General features: G+C 45.1%; 1 protein-coding gene across 8 annotated transcripts in view; it reads right to left on the bottom strand.

Moving 5' to 3' along the window:
• Window positions 1-2,169: 2,169 nt before the first annotated feature.
• PRR5 (proline rich 5) overlaps window positions 2,170-19,467 on the bottom strand; it is a 94,817-nt gene continuing 77,519 nt past the window's right edge. For all 8 annotated transcript variants that reach the window (XM_054834498.1, XM_054834481.1, XM_054834533.1 and 5 more), the window contains 2 exons: window positions 6,322-6,460; window positions 2,170-3,531 (listed from right to left, as the gene is read on the bottom strand). In XM_054834498.1, coding sequence (XP_054690473.1) covers window positions 2,981-3,531; window positions 6,322-6,460 — 690 coding nt within the window. In that variant the 3' untranslated portion in view covers window positions 2,170-2,980. The remainder of the gene's footprint in view (window positions 3,532-6,321; window positions 6,461-19,467) is intronic.

Genomic DNA, 19,467 nt, shown 5'->3' with positions numbered 1-19,467 from the left:
TGGGCTGGGCCGGGCCGGGTTGGGTTGGGTTGGGTTGGGTTGGGCCGGGCCGGGCCGGGCCGGGCCGGGTTTTGCTTTGCTCTGCTTTGCTTTGCTTTTCTGCCCTTCTCCAGTGTGGTCCTGGTGAATGGGCCTTGGTATGTACCTGTTGAAGAGTCTACATGCTGCTAATGAAAGCCTACAGAAGTTGTTTTGGCTGCTAGAGTTTTGAGCCTAAAGAGTCCACTTTCAGTGTAAGACAAATGTAAAGGCCGGATTTAAAGCTCTAGGCTGCGATGCTACAATGCTCTGGGATAGCTGGTTCCCCCCGCAGTGCGTGTGAGAAGGTGAAGTGTCCGAGAACAGGCTTTTACAACAGGCGCCAGGCTGCCTGCCTTGGCCAACAGGAAACACTGAAGACAAGACCGTTCCCTAAATCCTGCTCCTCTTTGAGGTTTACCAGGGTGGCTGTTAGGAATACTCCTCTTACGCAGTCACTGTCTTGAACCCTATCTTTAAATAACCTTTTAAAACAGCTGGAGGGGGATTTTACTTTTCTAGCTCCAGGAATGCAAGGTGGGAGAGGTTAGCTCACTGCCAGCACACCAGGGGACTCAAGGTCTCCTGTCGTAGGGGAGGGCACCAAACATGCAAAAGCTCAAGTGGGAAGGGTCCTAGCCTTTCTTCCCTCAGCTGAAAGTGTGCTTAAATATTCCCCAGTAATTAAGTAAGCTTATAACTCTTACTACATTTAATGTTCCCTAAGGGAAGAAGGTGTGCAGAGGCCTTGATCCGCTGTATTTTTTAAATTTTCTTGTAGGGATTTGAATCTATCTTCTCCTCCCCTGCACTGTGTCCTTAGAACAAGCCTGTAGATACTCTTTTTCTCCAACCTAAATAATAATTCAGGAAACAGAACAGCATTTGTCAGAAGGAACGAGGGTGGAGGCTGAGGACTCCAGCATGCATGCAGGCTTGTACCACTGATCCTGTCATACATTGCATCCAAGTTCAGCGAGACCTCCTCTCTCTCCTCTGGTTTGCACAGGGCCAAATGTGGCAACAACTGTGCCTTGAGACTGCGGGCTCATCGTGCGCCCCCCCAAATAGGAGAGGGTGGGCAAACACCCGTTGGTAGCACCAACCAGCTGGTAGGAACCCGACGAACCTCAGATGTGAGCGAGCTGCCAACATACGCAGCCCCGCCAGGAGTGAAGTACTGCTGGCTGTGCCCGGTGCACCACTGCGGGATTACAGAGGGGTCGCCGTGGCCAGGAAGCGGCCAAATGGGTGACCTGATAATCTGCAACGTTCAGTTGCACATCCAGAGGGCTGGTTAGGTGCCTGCATCCTACGCCACGTGTTCCCTGGCTGTCAGGTTTGAGACTGTTGGGACACAGAAGCCATTATTCATCTCTGTGTAAACAAAACTTTTAAGTATGACGTAACTTAAGTGCTTACCTGTAGGGGAGGCTGCACAGATGAACATGCCAAACACAAGCAAAATAGACACCGATGCCCTGCCTCATTTATGGGGCTCCTTCCTCAGCTGGCTTCTGAGGTTCTGGGGAGCCTGCGCATCTATCCGGAAGCTGACATCTCCAGCAGTGAGGCAGGGCGGTAGCAAAAGATTGGGCTAACACTTTCCAAAAGATCAAGTAGCGAGGCCAAAGGAAATTAAGTATCAGAAGTGGGGCCTCGAGCCTAGAAATGCAATCAAAACCTGGGGAAGAGTTTGGCGAATGTTGGGGTCAGCAGTGCAAGTGCAGAGTGAAGCTGGAGAGTCCCTGAGCATCTGAGCTAAGAGCGAGGAGCTGTCAGACCGAAATGACAACCCGTCTCTGCTGAGCAGCTCAGGAGTTACTGAGCGACTCTCTCCTCCAGAGGACACGCCTAGAATGGAGTGACCTGAAGTAGCTCTTTCTTTGCTGTAAAACCATCTGATCAAAAATCTATCACGCATCAGGATTTTTACTTCACCCTAGTATCATGTGTGTCAATCCCCTGTAAAACCACTGACATAGCTCTTACAACACCACGCTACTGCGAGGGAGAATCAGAGCTGGGAGTGCTCAGGATGAGAAGAGCTGCAAGGTTCACACTCCCCAAATATCAATACATGAATTGACAGTATATGCATTACTGTATTTCTTTAAGAATATAAATATATAATGAGGATTTCCACCAAGAGCCCATATTTTTATTTATTTAGGAAACAAGTTGAATTCTGCTGGAATCTCTCAACATACAACGGATGCTCCAGGAGTCAACAGTGCACAGATTTCTTGGAAGTGCCAGGTTCAGAGCAAATTAACACGGCCTTAAAAGCCAGTTTGAAGACAACTCTCTCACAGACACAAGGTATTGGCTGTGAAACAGAACATGAGACACGAGGCATCGCGTGACATCAGATAGCACATTTCTGTTTATTTGCCTTTCTTCAAGAACTCTAACTCACCATTAGGCAAAGGAGTGCATACAAGATGTACAAGAAAAAGATTAAAAGAGATTTCTTTATCACTGTATTCTGTGGCATGAAGGCCCAGAGCCTCTGGGTTGTTTTGGTTTTTTTAAGAGGATATGTTTTTACTCTGGCTGAGGTGTTAGAGTTCAGAGAACAACCTGCTGTCTACAGGAAATCTCTTGAGAAAATTAAAAGTGAACACAGCTATTTGCTAGGCTGTTTTACTGAACGAACACTGCCAGCTGCACTAATAGCATTTTACCAGACACATGTCAGCTTGTGAACCCCTACATTTATAAAGACAATAGGGAATCCGACTGTAGAGTGACGGCGACAGGGACAAGTAGTTGGGATTTCTTCCCCCTCACATCAGATTCCTGCCTGCTGTAAACTTGTGTTTGTGTACTTCAGTACAGCTGTGATGACGTACAACAGAGGTTCTGCCCTAGACATACATAGCTTGCCCACAGTCCGACTCAACGCGTTAGTAACTTTCATATATAATATTAAAACCCAAGGTTTGTCTTCCAATGTCCTTCACATGATGCTCTGTCTGTTCACGTCCACATTGTATGCTGATGAATTGGAACAGCCTCGGCCAAAATCAATAAAAATGCCTTCAGAATCAGAGTCGATCGACTCCAAAATCTGATCCACTATGTTCTCAGGGCTCGAAGAGGGAACTGGAATCAAGGAAGGGTCCCTGTCCAGCTCAAAAGACCCATGTGGGTCGTCCATCGAGTGGAAGAGTTCTTTCTGTTGCTCAACTGTGCTGAGTTTGCTAGAACATTGCACTGACCCGGTGCTGGGCCTCTCCTGGTCTCCTGACAGCGAGCTTTTTGTGGTCGTCATGGAGCTCTTTGAACCGTTGTCCATGATGGTGGTGAGGTTGGAGTACCCCTGGAGCTCCAGGCAGGAGGTCATTTCCGAAACGGAGTGCCTTCGGATGCCTGTTCCATTGGCAGCTATGCCCTCAGTTTCATACTCGGCCACTGGTGTCAGCAGAGGATTGTTGTAGCTTTTGGATCGCACCACGGGGTTCTTGGCGAGGATGTCACCCGATTTTGACCGCCTGAAGAACCGCTTCTCTGTAAATAGAGAGAGATCCAGAGTAATATCTACAAAGTTGGTACTAATAATTATGAGTGTTCAAAAAAAAAAGGCCTGAATATTCACAAGCTTTTCTTGAATGATATTTTTTTTTTTTAATAAAAGAATACATTTTGTTGGTTTTGTAGATCCATAGGCTTCAGATTTCCTAGATTTCTTTAGCATATTGAAGACCTCAAACCTATCTTTACAAATAACAGCTGAGATTACCTAATATTCATACAACTTCAGCAGCTGCAGTAAAACAGTAAATATTGTGGAAGACCTCATACACAACAGCAAATACTCTCTTTAGACAAGAAAGAAAATGTAATTAATTTCTTGTTCAGGCTATAAAGGTCATCACTAATTTCTAGTACTTGAAATTTAACTTTTCCACCCACCCTGGAAAAATCAGGTCTCTTCAAATTTGGGACACAAGGATTAAGACAGGCAGTTTTACTAATAATTCTGGAAAAACTTAGATTCAAAGCATCGTTCAGAGACTACACAGGAGAGAGCACCAAGAGTGTTTGGAAATGTTAACTGGAGGGCAGTTCCCACAGCGACTTTTTTGGGGAACAAACCTGCACTCCATCCAGCAGTGACTGTACGAATGCTGCTGTTAAGCAAGTGGGGTCTTTCCAGAGAATGAGCAGCAGGTGGCAGCAAGTCAGCATGGAGATCTTCCACCAGCGGTTTACAGCTGGAGTGCTCTCCGGCAGCTAGATCAAAATGACCATTGTGCAAACTTTTTGCAGACCTCAGCGCTCAGACTCACTTGTGCTAAAGAAAAAAAGCGGTGTGAACCGTAGGTCTGACGAAGCTTTCTTCCTGCTACTCTCACTTTGCCATCCCCATGAAAGAGGCACGGCTGGAGAAGGGAATCAAGTTGCACTCTGGAAGAGCACCGCAGCCATTGCACGTGACTTGTCTGCTTTAAATCAGGATGCTGGTATGTGTTCCCCTGCAAACCATGCAATTTCCTTTACAAATGCCAGTCTCTTCTAAAATTATATTTATGTATAATTACATACTTACCTGGACACAAATTCCAATCATATGCTGTACTACTAAAATAGCCAGTTTCTGTACTACAGACTGTATTTTGCAGTTGTGTCTGCCTCAGCAGTGAAATCAACTGAGCCAAGTTCACTTTTGGAGTTTTTCTTTGTTAGGAGTTTGACCTGGCAAACAGAAAAGGTTCCCTGGGGCTGCCTTGCCACAGGAACTCTGGCTTTTTGGTCACACCAAGGCTTGGCTGGAGGGGAAAGCTGGCTGTACTGGCCAGACAGGGTAGAAAAGAGCTCATTGCCTAACCAGTTCCAAGGACAGTATGTCACAGTTTTAAATCATGCTACCAAAATAGTTGGACAGAACTAAATGTGTTAGTTTAAAAGAAACAGAAACTTCATTGACTATAGTAAGACCTTCTCAGGTGTACTGCTATAGATCTACACCCCAGACCACAGCAAGGGGAAGTGCCTGGTCCACCAAAACCAACATTTATTTTCTAACAATCCATTTCACTGGAGTTTTATTCTCTTTGGGTGCATTTTTTCTGTCCTGACATACAAAAGCTTGTATTCAGAAAACATCCATATGGGGCTCCTTTTAAATGCTTGTGGCCTTTTAATGGCAAGCAATGAATACAAAAGTAATCCCGAACCATTTTCCATAAACAACTGGCCTCTATTTATTCACGTAAAACTGATTTGTTTCTTAAATGCCTACTGCAATACAACCATTTTTCCATTCAGCTTCAAGGGAAAACCGACTATCTTACTGACCATTTCTGACAAGCAAACAGATTAAATTGACTGCATAAAACCCACACACCTGAACTTATTTTCCCCTCTGTTTTCTCTATTCAAAGCAGGCCATCACAGTATTTACATGAAAATACTCAGGTACTACCACATTTGCTTTTTGATTTACGCTGGTAGTATCCCCCTTGCATTTTCAACAGATTGAATTACTATGTGGGATATTCAAAAGACCTTCATCTTGGCCAAATCTTGCCTTTACAGAAGTCACTGAATGCTTCAGAGCTCAAACAATCATAGAAAATAAGCTGGAAGGGACTCAAGAAGGTCGGTCACTCAGCCTCTGTCACCAGGCAGGACCACGTTTATCCATCTTGCTCCTTTCAGACGCCTATGTATAAGACACATATATAGCGCCTCTAGAAGCGAAGATTCAACAGCCTCCAGAGGCGGTTTATGTGACATTAGAGATTTTTCCTTCCATGTAATCTGAATTTCTCCTGCTACGTGGAAATTTCCCCTGCTACATTTCTTATCTCCAGTGGGATGGAGAACAGCTTACTACCTTCCACTCTGCAGAAAACTTTTACATGTTTGAAGACTTATCGATTAGTCTTCTCTAAGACAAATTCCTGCTCTCTTCCCTGCTTTAAACAGCCTTGTATGATCTTTGTGCACTAATGAACAGAAAATACTCAGCACTCCAGAAATGGCTTCTTGCTTCTTCCTCTCACTGTCCATAAAGCATCCTGTGTTAAAGCACTCTCATTAAAAGGTAGAATGGAAATGCTAAAGACACTCTAGATTCACAGATTTATTAATGAGCACTGGTATGATGGTCTGTTTTCATCTTCTGCCTCTGACAAGTTGCACTGTGACTTTGCACATTGCAAAGAGCACGGCCTTAGAAAAGGAGCCTGACTGCGCTGACAGTTTGCTCTTGTGTGGGCCCTGGCCCTGTGTGGACCAAGGTTTTGGTGAAGCCCTCTGTGCTGTGTCAAATCGAGCCTCTGTTATTCTTACCCAAGATACAGGAAGAGTGCGTGAAGGGTCCGTCACTGGAATACAGACCATATGTGCCCAAGTAAGGAGAAACGACTTTCTGGATCAGGGATTCCAGTTTCAAATAATCTTCAGTCACACCTTTCGACTCGTGAACCCCCTGAAAGATTGAAAACACCAAAGATGAGCACTGTCCCCTCCAACCAGAAGCTTTCCTTGCTCACCAGGCCAAACAGAGAGGCAGCAAGTACTTTCACTAAGTTATATAACACAGGCGCACCGTGATGCGATACCAGTTCGTTAATACAGCTGATTCCTCTTACTGTAAAGCCAAGAGATACAAGTCGAACCAGAGAGACTCACCATGCAGGCACTGCACAAATACTCAGAAAGAGGCAGTAGCTACTTCCAGGACATTTAAATCCAGAAAGGTACATCCTGCTTAGTGCAAAGGCACTCAGGGAGGATGGAGAATGTGGAGGATGCGGTCTGTGAAGATGAATTAAAAACATCCCTGGACTTTTTTGTTATTGCAATTTTATACTGACCTCCTGAACGAACTACAGCTGAGTGCTGCACCAGCGGCTGGTACCACAGGGTGTCACTGCCATCTAAGCAATAACAACAGCGTTAAGAAAAAGGTGGGACTGAGACTCTCGGAAATATTTCTTCCAGGATAATTTCAACAAGAAATATTTATAGTGAAGAGGTTTGTATCTCTTTCCTCACCCCCTCCACTCACCATTATCCAGGCAAAAGTCACATTATAACTAGCATGGTAAGATTCACCCATAGGCAAAATCTTTTGCCCTTAGCTGTTAAGTCTGCACTTCCACCCACGAATGGGCTTACAAGGCTGCAGAGGTGACAGGAAAACCCTGTGGAGCTGTAGTTTCCCTTCCACTTACAGCTGCAGTGTGCGTACTCCTGCACTGTCTAAGCAGAGCCCTGCATAACTTGTGTAGGATTCCTCTTGCAACCCGAAGTAAATTCATGTTTTAGTGTGCTGCTATGTGGCCATAGGTTTGATGTATCTTGTGCAGAATTAAGATCCTAACTGTAATACTCAGCAAGAAGTTTGCTTGGATTTAGCAGAATTCCAGATTTCATAATATGTCCCTGAATTATTGTAAAAAAGAAAGATGTTGGTATGAAAGCCTCCAGAGAGCAATATGCAGATCAAATGAGTAAAACTGCAACACTTCCTTCAGCATGTGAAAGGATCCCGATGTTCAGGATGTATTCACTGCTCAGTATGATTCACCAGCCAGCGTGTACGGGTGACTCTCAGCCTGCGACGTCTTTGTGAATGGCTTACTTCACCTCTTGGCTGCTGCGCTGCCTGAATGCCACCTGGCATTACTTGATAAAAGTTTATGAATGAAAAATAAATAATGGCAACAGAGAATGGATAGAACTTGGATTCCAATTCAGCGGGGTTTAAATGATGAATAACAATCTTTGGAGATGTGCTAACGTCCTGTAAAACTTCGGGAGAGTCACAAATACAAATATGAACACGGGGGCGTATGCAGTGAATCTGAAAGCTTGCAAATACCCAAGTAACAGCTCCGGGGTTTCCCCTCCTGTCTTGCTGGGTTTTAGCCAAGATCTTTTCAGCCCTCAGAAGGGCAACATGCCTGCTACCTTACGACATATTCATGATCACATCAAGCTCGTAACGCACTGGCAAAGCTCTGTGCGTTAGGCCATGCTCTCCAGGCTCCCACACCAATTACCTCTGGAACGGGTCTCCTAAACATGATATATAATACAAGTGGCAAAAGGCAGTGATATTTAGCATTGCTCATGCCCAGACTTTGTGGTAAGGTTTTATTTACTTTTCTGCCATTTAAGTATTTTTGATACTTGCGGAAAAGGGTAGCTAAATATCAGCTGTGGAGAATGAAACCCAGTAATTCACTAGTACCATGCTGCCCACAAAATAACTCTTACCACTAGCAGAACTGTGACACTGTACAAGTGATAAAAGTGTCCTTGCCCAGTGGCATCTTAACACTGTCTGATTTCCTCTCAGCCTTACATGCCTGAAAAGTTCTTTTGGTTTCCCTCCTGGCTGGGAATTATCTGTTCTGCTATACACTCCTTCCGTGATGAACACCTCAAAAGCCCGAGCTGTATTCTGCATTGACTGCTGCTCTGGCAGGGATACAAGGAGGCTTCCAGCAGCTCTGTTGGGTCGGGTACGCTCCTGGGGTGAGCTGAGTGGATGGAGACTCGAACCCCAAGCTCCAGCTGCTGCGACACCTCTCCATCACAGGGCAGCTGTGCTGGGGCACCGATTCGCCTCATCCCCACCACTGCTGCCCTGGCCTGGAGAGCCCATCAGCTCACTGCTGCCGAGAAACACCCTCTTCTCTCCAAATCCCAACTCCCTAACCTCTTGCATCAGCTTCTTCTTCAGTCTTGCCCTCAACCTTCACTCCTGCTCTCCTCCACCCCCATTTTTCACTTCAGCCTCTTTTAGTTCCCACCTTTGAAGCGGTCACAAAATACCACCTTTACAGCGTAAAACTACCCAGTATTAACACAACCTGCCATTGGTCTTAGTCCTCAGCTCTGCGATCATCCACGGGATGCTTTTCAAAACATACTGAAAAGTCATAAAACTCCTGGCGTCCGCTGGAGCCATGGTGACTTCTCTTCTGCTCTGCAGCTTGGCACAAACGTGCCGTATCCACCTGCAACATCCTTCCTGCGCTGGCCATTGTTCCAGGCCTTCCTGCAGGCGCCTGATGGGGCAGTTCCCTCAAACCATTTTCTTGGTGTGGAGCTTCTGTGAGAGCAGGAGTGTAACAGGCTGCAGACCATGTCCTGAACTTGTAAAAGAGTGTTTTTCCTGCATTTCTTTCTCCTGCGTTATTCAATGACAAACATCCTCCAGGCCTCTATTTAACCAAATACAATTACATCCCAGTATTCAGCAAGGACTATCTCAGCTTTCCAAACCAAGAGTTTCCATATGACCTGAATGACACCATCACTTATTTATGAATCACCCCAGCCCAAAGGGCCCAGAGGAGTGTCTGCCACCTCAGAGAAAGCTGGGGCCACCTCCACCTGGCTGCAGTCCCTGCCCAGGGGCAGAGCGGCACCGTGCTGCAGCCACTGCGTGCTGCTCCCAAAGCCAAATGTCCCCTGACCCAGAGCCAGCTGGTCCCTGCTGCAGCTGTGTCAACATGACACGGCTGGGAAGTGTCCTGACCCCGGGATCTGCGTTGTAGGCTGTCAAAGGTTGGGTCATGGGGTGTAAGACAGCCTCTGCTCCTCTTCATGAGCTTTTAAGATCATGGCCCAGGAAGGAGGTAGTTGCAGGTTAAACAGCTCAACAGCCGAGATATACCAAAGGTAGTAAGAGGGGCAGGGGTGCCCCACAACCCTATCTGAGAAAGTGGGGCTTTCCAATTCTGTGATTCTTCCAATTTCGATTCTGCAGTGAACCCCAGGCGTGGATGCTGCTGCACTGGTGCAGCTGCCGGGCAGCCAGAAGGGGGTTTGCTGTGGCACCGCCGCCTCTGAGCCAGCCGGGAGCAGGGAACAGCAAGCCCACAGTAACTGGGCTGCAGCAGGTCCCACGGCCCTGGGGGGACCTGCAGAGTCCCAGCTGTTACTGCCTTACTGCTACTGGTACCCAGCATAGCTGGGTTAGAGAAGGGGTCCGAAATGGTGACTGACCTGCCAATTCTTGTTACCACAGCAGCATGCAAACCTCACTTCCGAGGGTACTGTAATTTGGCACCATATGGGGCTGAGGGGGGCAAGGACCTTCAAGGGGAAGGATGGACACCTCCTAAAGCAATCAGCTTTAGCAGGCCAGGCGAAGCTTCTGTTTGCTTTAGCTGCCAGCCCCAAGGCTGCATTTAAACTCTTCTCTCTGCTGGAGGTTTCCACCACATCTGTTGTGCCACATGCAAAATCACTTGTTTGTGTGACACCTTCTCATTCAGTGTGAAGGCACTTCTGGTGGAAGTTTAGGATGGAGCAAAGTATGGTTATAAAGGCTTCCTATACCTATATGTAAATGTAGATAGATAGACAGACCTGTATAGACATCTATACACCTATCTACATGGATACCTATATATACTTAAAGATGTACAAAGTCCTTTTTAGACCCTTTCCCAAATTTGTGATTGCGCTTACAATGGCAAAATTAGCTTTAGAGTAAAGCCAACTTGGGATTGTTATCTGTGTCACAATAGTTTCTGAAAAACTGACAGCAGGACTTAAAAGATACCAATAAAGTAATAATAATAGTAATAATAATAAAAGTATTTTCCCGTTATTTTGGCAACTCAGGGTTCTTCTTGAACTTACTGCTTGATGCCTTACTAGTTTGGTATGACGCTATATAGGAATAAAGCAAAAGTCATATCTAGCAGGCTGGCTGCTTAGCTTGCAGAAAGCTATATTGTAATTTGGCGGAAAAAAGAAACCTTGCAGCATTATCAGTAAAACAGAGACTCTACCCTTATCTTTCATGCAATATTTGCTCTGCAGACATGCAAAAACTTACTTTAAAAGATAACCGTGACCTTTCATGAACCCAGTATCATTTTAGCAGGAGAGTTTCATGCTTCTCTGCAAGTGTGAGATGTATCTATTAAATTCCTTTCAAAGGCCTTGCCTGACCTATTTATTTCTCAATTGAGGGCCAAAGTAGCTCAATATCAAATAGCTGCAAGTACCTTAGTACTTCTAGAACAGTGTAGCTGCTGGATCAAATCCTCATCTTGGTCACACTGTTTTGAAATGCAACAAGAGCCATCTCATTATCTTTGGAAAGATTATAATGTAATATTATGACAAGAATCTGCCCTACTCTCAAGGTATGAATAATGTGGATATGAGTCCTGAATATGTGAATACCATTGCAAATGGAAAAGGTCTATACTCAGCATCAAGAACAGAGACAGGTATTTCTGCACGTAACACAGGACACAAATGCCTGACTTCATTAAACTGTAATTATATCATTTAGAAACCAAGAATTGTATATACCAGTTCAAAAGTATTTCAAGGACTCTATGCACTACTGTTTTTGATATGTAAACCTGTAAGTGCTCCCAGAAGGGCCATACACCCTAAAGACTACAGGTTATTGTGGTAGCTACTTTACGAAGTTACTGTCCCATCTGCTGAACCATGGCACCGGCCACGTGCGTGCCCCCTGTTGCTGCACTCAAGTGCGTTACTGGAACAAAACATTTCTTGTGTTTGGGAATAAAACCCGGTGAGTCAAAACCAGAAGTCATTCCAGTGAGAACAGACACACTGAACTGCTCAGGTTTCTATCATCCCTGTTAATTTAGTAAGTTAACCACAAACTCCTACTGAATTTTTAAAGGGCACAAGGGCTTTACATGAAAGCATAGGGGGAAAGAATAAATATTTGGCATTGCTAATAAACAGATACATTCGGAAGAATAGCGGGGGGGTTTAGTAGCCCCACATAAGGCCACAGCCTCCTTTTTCAATATATAGGACTACTTGAAGCCTCAAAGTGGTCCTAAAGTGGACGCCACTGCAGGCAGGCATTTAAGGACTTGAAGAGTCCTCCTCAAACACAGCCTTAAAACCTGCCTAAGGCTGAGGTTTATAGATTTAACCTTTTGCATGCCGTACAACAAAGATGGATTGCTTTGAAGATTTTTTTTAATGAACATATATTTTATCAAAAAATACTATTCAGCCATTATAAACTTTGTATCTAAGTGTAGGCTATGTGACTTGCAAAATTGCCGGAAACCTAATCTCTACTTCAGTAACATTTGCCACAATTTTTCTTACCAATAAAAGTATCAAATGTCCTTGCTTTATTTTACCATGGCAATGAAATAACCATAATCACAACTCCCTATTTCTATATTCTATTATACTAATTTTTAAACCCCTGCTCTTCTCTTCATAGGCAGTGAACAGTGATAGTAGCACGCAGACCTGCCATCGATCCAACTCGGTGTAAGATGCAAGCCCCGCCTGCAGCCTTTGCCCCTCTGCAACTAGGTGGTCACTGCTGCATGCCCCCTGAGGTTCCAGCTCCATCTTTTTATTCATCGCCATAACTGAAATCCTTTAATCTTTGGTAAAAAAAAGACACCTAAAATATAACCAGATAATATCAGCACTTCCAAACAAATACTCTGAAATGACCACAAACCCGGCTACATGAAGCCCAGCCCATGGGGAACGCATTCAAGCTGTGAGTTGCAAAGGAGCCCAGAAATTAATCATCTGCCTTCTACCGCTTTTCACCTGGTGTTGGCTACTTCACTTCCTCAGGCTCTGGTAAAAAACCCAGACATGAAGTAATCCCCGAAGACAGTCACAGCCCTGAAAAACTATTTAGGCTGCTGATGGTCCAGTATGTCTCATTAGACAGCCCAGCTAAATTAGGACGCCGAGTTTTAGGCTTCCCATGCTCCTGCAAGCAGACGTAGGAAATCTTATGGAAAAGACCTGGCTCGTGAAACCCTGGCATTTGGCAGAAAGGGAGCTGGTTTTGCGTATCGTTTGCTGCTTATGCCTCTCGCTTCTCACCCCAAAAACTGGATGCAAAGCTGCACGTCTTTTTACCTGTATTGGGGAGCAAAGAGGTGGCAAAACCTCACTGTTTCGGTGGCAAAAACTGGTGGCAAATCCCCACTGTTAATAGCCTGCCCAAGGAGACCAATAATGAAATACACCCTAGGAGCAGAGACTGCTCTGTGAATTACAGCCCACTCACAAGTGCTTGTTAGCACAGCACTGAGTAGAACAAAGATGAAATTTTCTTCTCAAGTAGTCCTGGTGGGTAGAGAAGCCACCAGCAGAAAAAAAGGTATATTCACCACTTCATCCAATCGTCCTGAAAGCTTGGGAATTGATGGGTTACAGTGACTGAAAAAATGATTTACCCTAAAAATCCTGCAATGCATCACCCTCTTAATGGCAGGAGAGGCACCAGACCAGAGAACTGAGCACATAAATCACAACAGTTGGAAACAAAAGAGCTACAGCTAAAGCTGTCATGTCCTCTGGCTGTCAGGCACACCTCAAGGGGATGTCTCATGCAAGCCAAGAGGCTAGAAATAAACCTAGCTGCTGGCTATTCTTTTTGCTACCTGGCTCCTTTTCCTTGATGTTTGGCTCACATTCCTCCATGTCAGTGTCTTAGCTGGATCTCCATGTGGTCATCACTCTCTCATGCCTGACTTCTTTCATTTTAACCTTTTGGTTGGTCCCCTTGACATACCCACACCCATCCTGAGCTCCTCTTTCAGACCCTGGGCAAGCCTCTTGTCATCTGCTGAGCTCCTCTGCTATATGAGCCTCCCTGTATTCATCTTTACTGCAGGCTGCTTCAGTTCTGGCTGGACAACTGCAAGTCGCCCCAGGTAACTCCTCACTCATCCGTGTCTGAAAATAATCAAAACCCACTATTAAACACCAAACTGCCTTTAACTATCCAACAGTAACTTAGTGTTTTGCTGAGCACTTATAAAAGGTCATAGGTCCTCTGCAGTTCGCAGTTCTGACTAAATAGCACCCACCACTAGTAACATCTAGACATGCTGGTATCACTCAGTTGCTGCTTTTCACTTCCCTCTTTAGCACGGAGTATTATAGAACCATATAGGTATTAGGTATTATTTACCTTATAAATTATACATTAAATGTATCTCCAATATCTAAGTGTAACCTAACAACTGTATGTAATGGTGGGAACTATCATGCCCACCTGCAACTGCAGATGTGCTGAAGTATACACTGGTCATTGATTAAATGATGTAGCACTCAAACTTTAGCTTTAATGCTTCAGCTGATCAGCATGTTTACATGAGTAAGTACAGGTGCAGAAGACTGCCTTCTATTTCAACTGACAAACTGCTGGATAGCTTTTAAATGAAAAATAAAACAGAATAAAATAAAACATAAATAAAATCTGTCTTCCCCCCAGGTCAGGGTGGGCAAAGCAAGCAGGCCTTCTGGACCCAAGCCCAACCCTGCCAGGAGCGGACACGGCATCAAAGGAGGCACAGCATGTCTTGGTGCTTGATGTGGGAGCAGCTCTACTACAGGGGACACCAAGCAGGAACAGCTGTGAGCTAGATTCTGGGTTACTGACTTCTGGACTCGGGAAAGAAAGGAGTAAAAGACAGACTTCTGGATTATTTAATGAAGTCATTTCAGCAATCATTACTCTTGGTGACTTAATGGCCCATGGAGCAAAGTCCCCTGCCCATAAGACAGGAAGTGGCTGTGTACGGCTCAGCTCATGGCCAAATAACACACCCTGCACCTCTGTCTGCTGGGGTGTCCTCAGCCGGGGTCTGCTGGGGCATCCTTGATGGCTGGCCTCCACCCTGGTCTGCCAACAAAAAGCTGTGACCTACCGCCTGCTGAAGCAGTCCTGACCTGATGCTACATGAAAGGAAACATGCTGCCGGAAGCGTCTACAGGGTCAGGCCCAAACTCAAAGTGAGATCCTGGCCTCGTGTACTGCCCTGTCTTAACCGCACAGGAAAACGGCTAAGAAATGTAACTATTTTCTGCTTAAAAGCAGCAGATTCCTTGGAGGAAAGAAAAACGCATTAAGAACCACATTTCTTTCTTTAACTGGCAATGGATCAGATCAATATGACTGAAAGAAACACACACGCAGCGGTGATAATCTGACAAATACTGGATAACAGTTGCCCAACTACTCCCTGGGAAAACTCAAATTAAAAGTCACAAGACATACCACAAGGCAGACACAGAATAATATCTATAGTGAAAACACACATTACTCAGCCAACACTGCGGGTGGAGAATTGATAAGGGTGTGCAGACTGCAGTGCACGCCCTGGTGACCACATAAACGGCAAGATCTGCTTCTTATTTTAGTCAAAGAGCTGGCAGAAGCCTTGCTTGTAAGAGATTTGGAAACCACTGCCCTTACAGGCCATGACTACTTGTTACCCACTTTGGCGCGTGTTTTCATTGCATCATACCTGGCCTTCTAAAACTTGAGCAACACAGAGCAACCCGGTCTCAGGGCAGACATGAAATCACTGTCAGGAGGAATTGGAGACAAATGGGCCACCAGTCCCTGCCATGTGCACCACTGGTGGCACAGCATGTGCTCCCAGTTATGCTATGGGTCACATTCTGGATTGAGGTCTGCATCCCTCTACCTTCTTTTGAATAGACACATGCACATACTTAATATAATCTAATAGCTAATCATCTATTTTTTACTCATCTTGGCAAACCTATGGCAGCAAAGTTACATTGCAGTTTACTTGGTTAAGAAGAGGCTTCAGGAGTGGTCCCCAGGTGTGCAGAATTTTTGTTTTACCTACAGCACTGTGGCACTTTCATTGACCAAGCTCACCCAGCCGCATGCTTTGGAGGAGACCACAGTGGCTCTCAGAGCAGCAACTGTTGCCCAAACAGCTGAAGTTGTCCTGTGCACAGCTGTTCAGGGCTGCTGCTCTTACTGCGCCGCAGAGCATCATCGTGGGAGTCTCTCGCTCACATTTATTCCAGCTGACGTGCACAACACTCTACTGAAAAATTCAAAATTCTCACTCTCATACTCCCTGCAGGAACTCCCTGGGCTCCAACACAAAATCAGGAAGCCCAGTAGGTGGAGATACTGGGCTCCCTCACCTCCAACTTGCTCTGTAAGAGTCAGCCCTGCAGAGCGAATCCCCTGGTATTATGCAAATAGAATTACATTTGTGGAGCAGCATCTGGCCTCCATTTACACATAGAGTAAATGCAAACTCATGAGTAAACTCATGGAGGTATCAGATGTGATAACAGATTCTTCTCAGTCTTTGCAATCTTGACACCAAGGGCAACACAATGTATAGAATCAATCATGCGGTGTCAGACCAGAAGTTAACTAAATTCAACACATTCTTGCTAACAGCGATAGCAGGAGAAGTGCACAGGCAAAAAAAGGAAATAGGGCACGTTCAGTGCGGGCTTTCTTGTAGAACACGTTGGTGCCTCTAGCAAATAGCGATGTAAAAACTTGCTGCATGGGACTTTGCAGTGGCCCTTAAGCATAAACAATCTGTGCTAGAAATTATTTAACCAACAAGATGAAGATGGTCAATAATTGATAGAATAATGAGTTTCCAGAAATAGCGAGCCAGCCTAACTACCAAGTCCTCTGAACAGGGAAGAACATGGATCTCTTCGGTACTTTCGCTAAGTGCTTTTCTTGTGTAGTTGCTGCTTTCCTATTTAGGAGGCGAGCAAGTGCAACGCTGAACCCTTCTGCTGTCTGACAGAGAAGGACCGGACTGTTAGCAATAATTATTCAGCTAAACTCCAAATATTAATTGCAGTTAAATGGCACTATGCTGACTGACATCAGCTGGTGGTCCAGCCCAAACCAGCAAGGGTGGCAACGGGGTAAAACCAGATAAGACATGGTGAGAGTGATGAAATTTTCCACTTATGTTGATGAAATCCTGATATTCACAGAGTCACAGAATGGCTGAGGTTGGAAGGGACCTCTGGAGTCATCTGGTCCAACCCCGTGCTGAAGCAGAGCCACCTACAGCCAGTTGCCCAGGACCATGTCCAGATAGCTTTTGAATGTCTCCACCACCTTTCTGGGCAACTTGTGCCAGTGCTCAGTCACCCTCATATTAAGACAGCATTTCCTGAAGTTTGGACAGACCCTCCTGTGTTTCACTTTGTGCCCATTGCCTTTGGTCCTGCCAATAAACACCACTGAGAAGAGTTTGGCTTCATCTTCTTTACATCCCCCCTTCAGGTATTTATAATAATTGATAAGATCCCCCTGAGCCTTCTCTTCTCCAGGCTGAACACTCCCAGCTCTCTCAGCCTTTCCTCCCATGAGAGATGCTCCTACCCCTTTATTATCTCCATAGCCCTTTGTTGGACTCTCTCCCATATGTCCATGTCTCTCTTGTACCAAGAATCCCAGAACTGGACACAGCACTCCAGGTGTGGCCTCACCAGTGCCGAGTAGAGGGGAAAGATCATCTCCCTTGACCTGCTGACAATATTTTGTGCAATGGAGCCCAGGATACCATTAGCCTTCTTTGCAGCGAGGGCACATTGCCGGCTTGTGTTCTTCTACTAGCTTCAATGGGGATCAGTATTTCTGGAGGACTCTCCATTCGAGAGCTTCAAGTCCCATAAAAATGTTGAGTAAACTCTGGGACCTCACTGAGAGGGACTACAAGGTCAACTGATCCATTTTGAAGAGACATGTGGGTTAAAAAAAAAAAAAGCCCTTCATCAAACTAATTGGGAGCAGAAAAGGGTCAAGGACTGGAAGTTTAATCTTCCTGCTTCTAGCCCACTTGTCTGTGTTTGCCAGGATAGAAAATTTCAGGTACTTCCCTGGTACTTCATCAGGGCTTCCCTGATGATTCATGCCACTTTCATCCCAACCAGACAACGCAGACATTTTTTAGTCTTTAGGAAACAGACTCAAAACAGGATCAAAACTGCTTCAAGTAGGGACTAAATTTTGCTTTGTCCAAGCCTGTGTTGACAAAGCTGAACCTGATCCACTTAAACTATGTGTGCCCTCTTACCCGGGGGGTTTCTCTGCAGCAGTCTGAAGGCAGAACAAGAAAATGTGCCTGGGCTGGGGGGAAATGGAGGCCACACCTTTGCAGACTGCAACAAGCTGGAAGAAAGCAGTTTCCCCTCTGGGAGGGCTATCTCAGCTCGGTGGAGGGGGCTAAAAATTCATAACTGACTCATTTTCAGTAAACCTCTAAGACTATACTATAAGTGTTTGCAAACAGGTGTATCTCATGGTGGGAGGAAATGCAAAAAGGAGAACTTGTACATCAAATTCTCAATTGCTTTAAGTCAGAATAACCTGTTCAGTTAATAATTTTATACTGATATGCAACCATGGGAGGCCATGCCCTATGCATTACATGCCCATTCCTAGGCACTGGTACCCTTTCTGCATGTGTTGGACAGATGCAGCCACACAATTCACGTTTGCATCGCTATGAGCCCCCAGCAGTGTTCCCTGATGTTATTTTTCCCCTCCCTTCATTATATGCTAAGCCACTGGCATACTGGTAAAGCCTAGAATATTTGAAGGGTTAAATCATGCCTTGTCTCATCTCTGCCTCTCGCTTTTCTCATAGCAACAGCATTCACAGGAGGGAGAGGCAGAGAGGCTTGCCAGTGTCATATTGACACAAGTCAGCACTTCAGATCCCTGTGACTGCCTCAGAAGTAAAGATCTTGTCATATTCACTTTAATCTCCAGCAAGTGCCAAGTTATGTCACTGCCAGCGTGAGAAGCTGCTCTGCCTCTCTCTTCCTTTCATTGGTGGCATTGAAACACAGACAAAAGATAAGGAAGACAAAACACCCAGACATGGCTTGTCTTCAGCTGACGAGAGTTTTTCAAATAGCTCAGCTGCAGAAAGACAGCAATAAGATTTTTCTTTCCAGAAAGGATCGAACATTAAGAACAGTCTTCCCTGACCCACAGAAATTCAATGTATTCTTTTTCTTTAAGCTGTTATCAAACATTTTATGTGAGACTGCAAAAGACAAAGCAGAAGATAAAGACTGAGGATAAGTAAAAGATATGAAAAGATTAGAAGCAAGAAAGTTACTTTGAGGCTTTAAATACAGTGCTTAGGATCCTGTCAGAAGCTGAACAGCCAGTTTGCTAATAAAGATCCACCAAAAATAATAGTATGCATTTCTGCCTTTCATAGTTTTGGGGCTAGAGGTTGTCTGATGCCTGGCTAAGTGACTCCCCTGGGCACAGACAAGAGCTGCAATCATCTCAGTCAAATAAGCTAATGTGACTTGGAAACAACCCACCAAATGAATCTATGCAGAGGTGAGTGTCTCTGAAGAGCTGTTTATGGAATAAATTTGAGCTGGAGTTAGTTTATCTGCATTTACAAATGCTTTGGCACTGCCACGTTACACATTACAAACACACACGTGCACGGAAGCGCATGTGCAGCCCCATGCAGAGATCACCCTGCCAGTTACCAAGTAATTAGATGTGATGTTTAATGTCCAAGAGAATAAAGCTTCTCATTTCTTTTTAGGCTCCCTCCAGAAGTTCTTGCTGATCTATACACATTATGCTCATCTAACCTTGCCGGGCAATTGACGACTTTTAACTCTGAGCGTTCAAGT

Source organism: Grus americana, chromosome 1 (genome assembly GCF_028858705.1).
Source record: "Grus americana isolate bGruAme1 chromosome 1, bGruAme1.mat, whole genome shotgun sequence".
NCBI lineage: Eukaryota > Metazoa > Chordata > Aves > Gruiformes > Gruidae > Grus > Grus americana.
The sequence above is the reverse complement of the archived record's forward strand: the minus strand, read 5'-3'. Positions and strand labels throughout refer to the sequence as shown.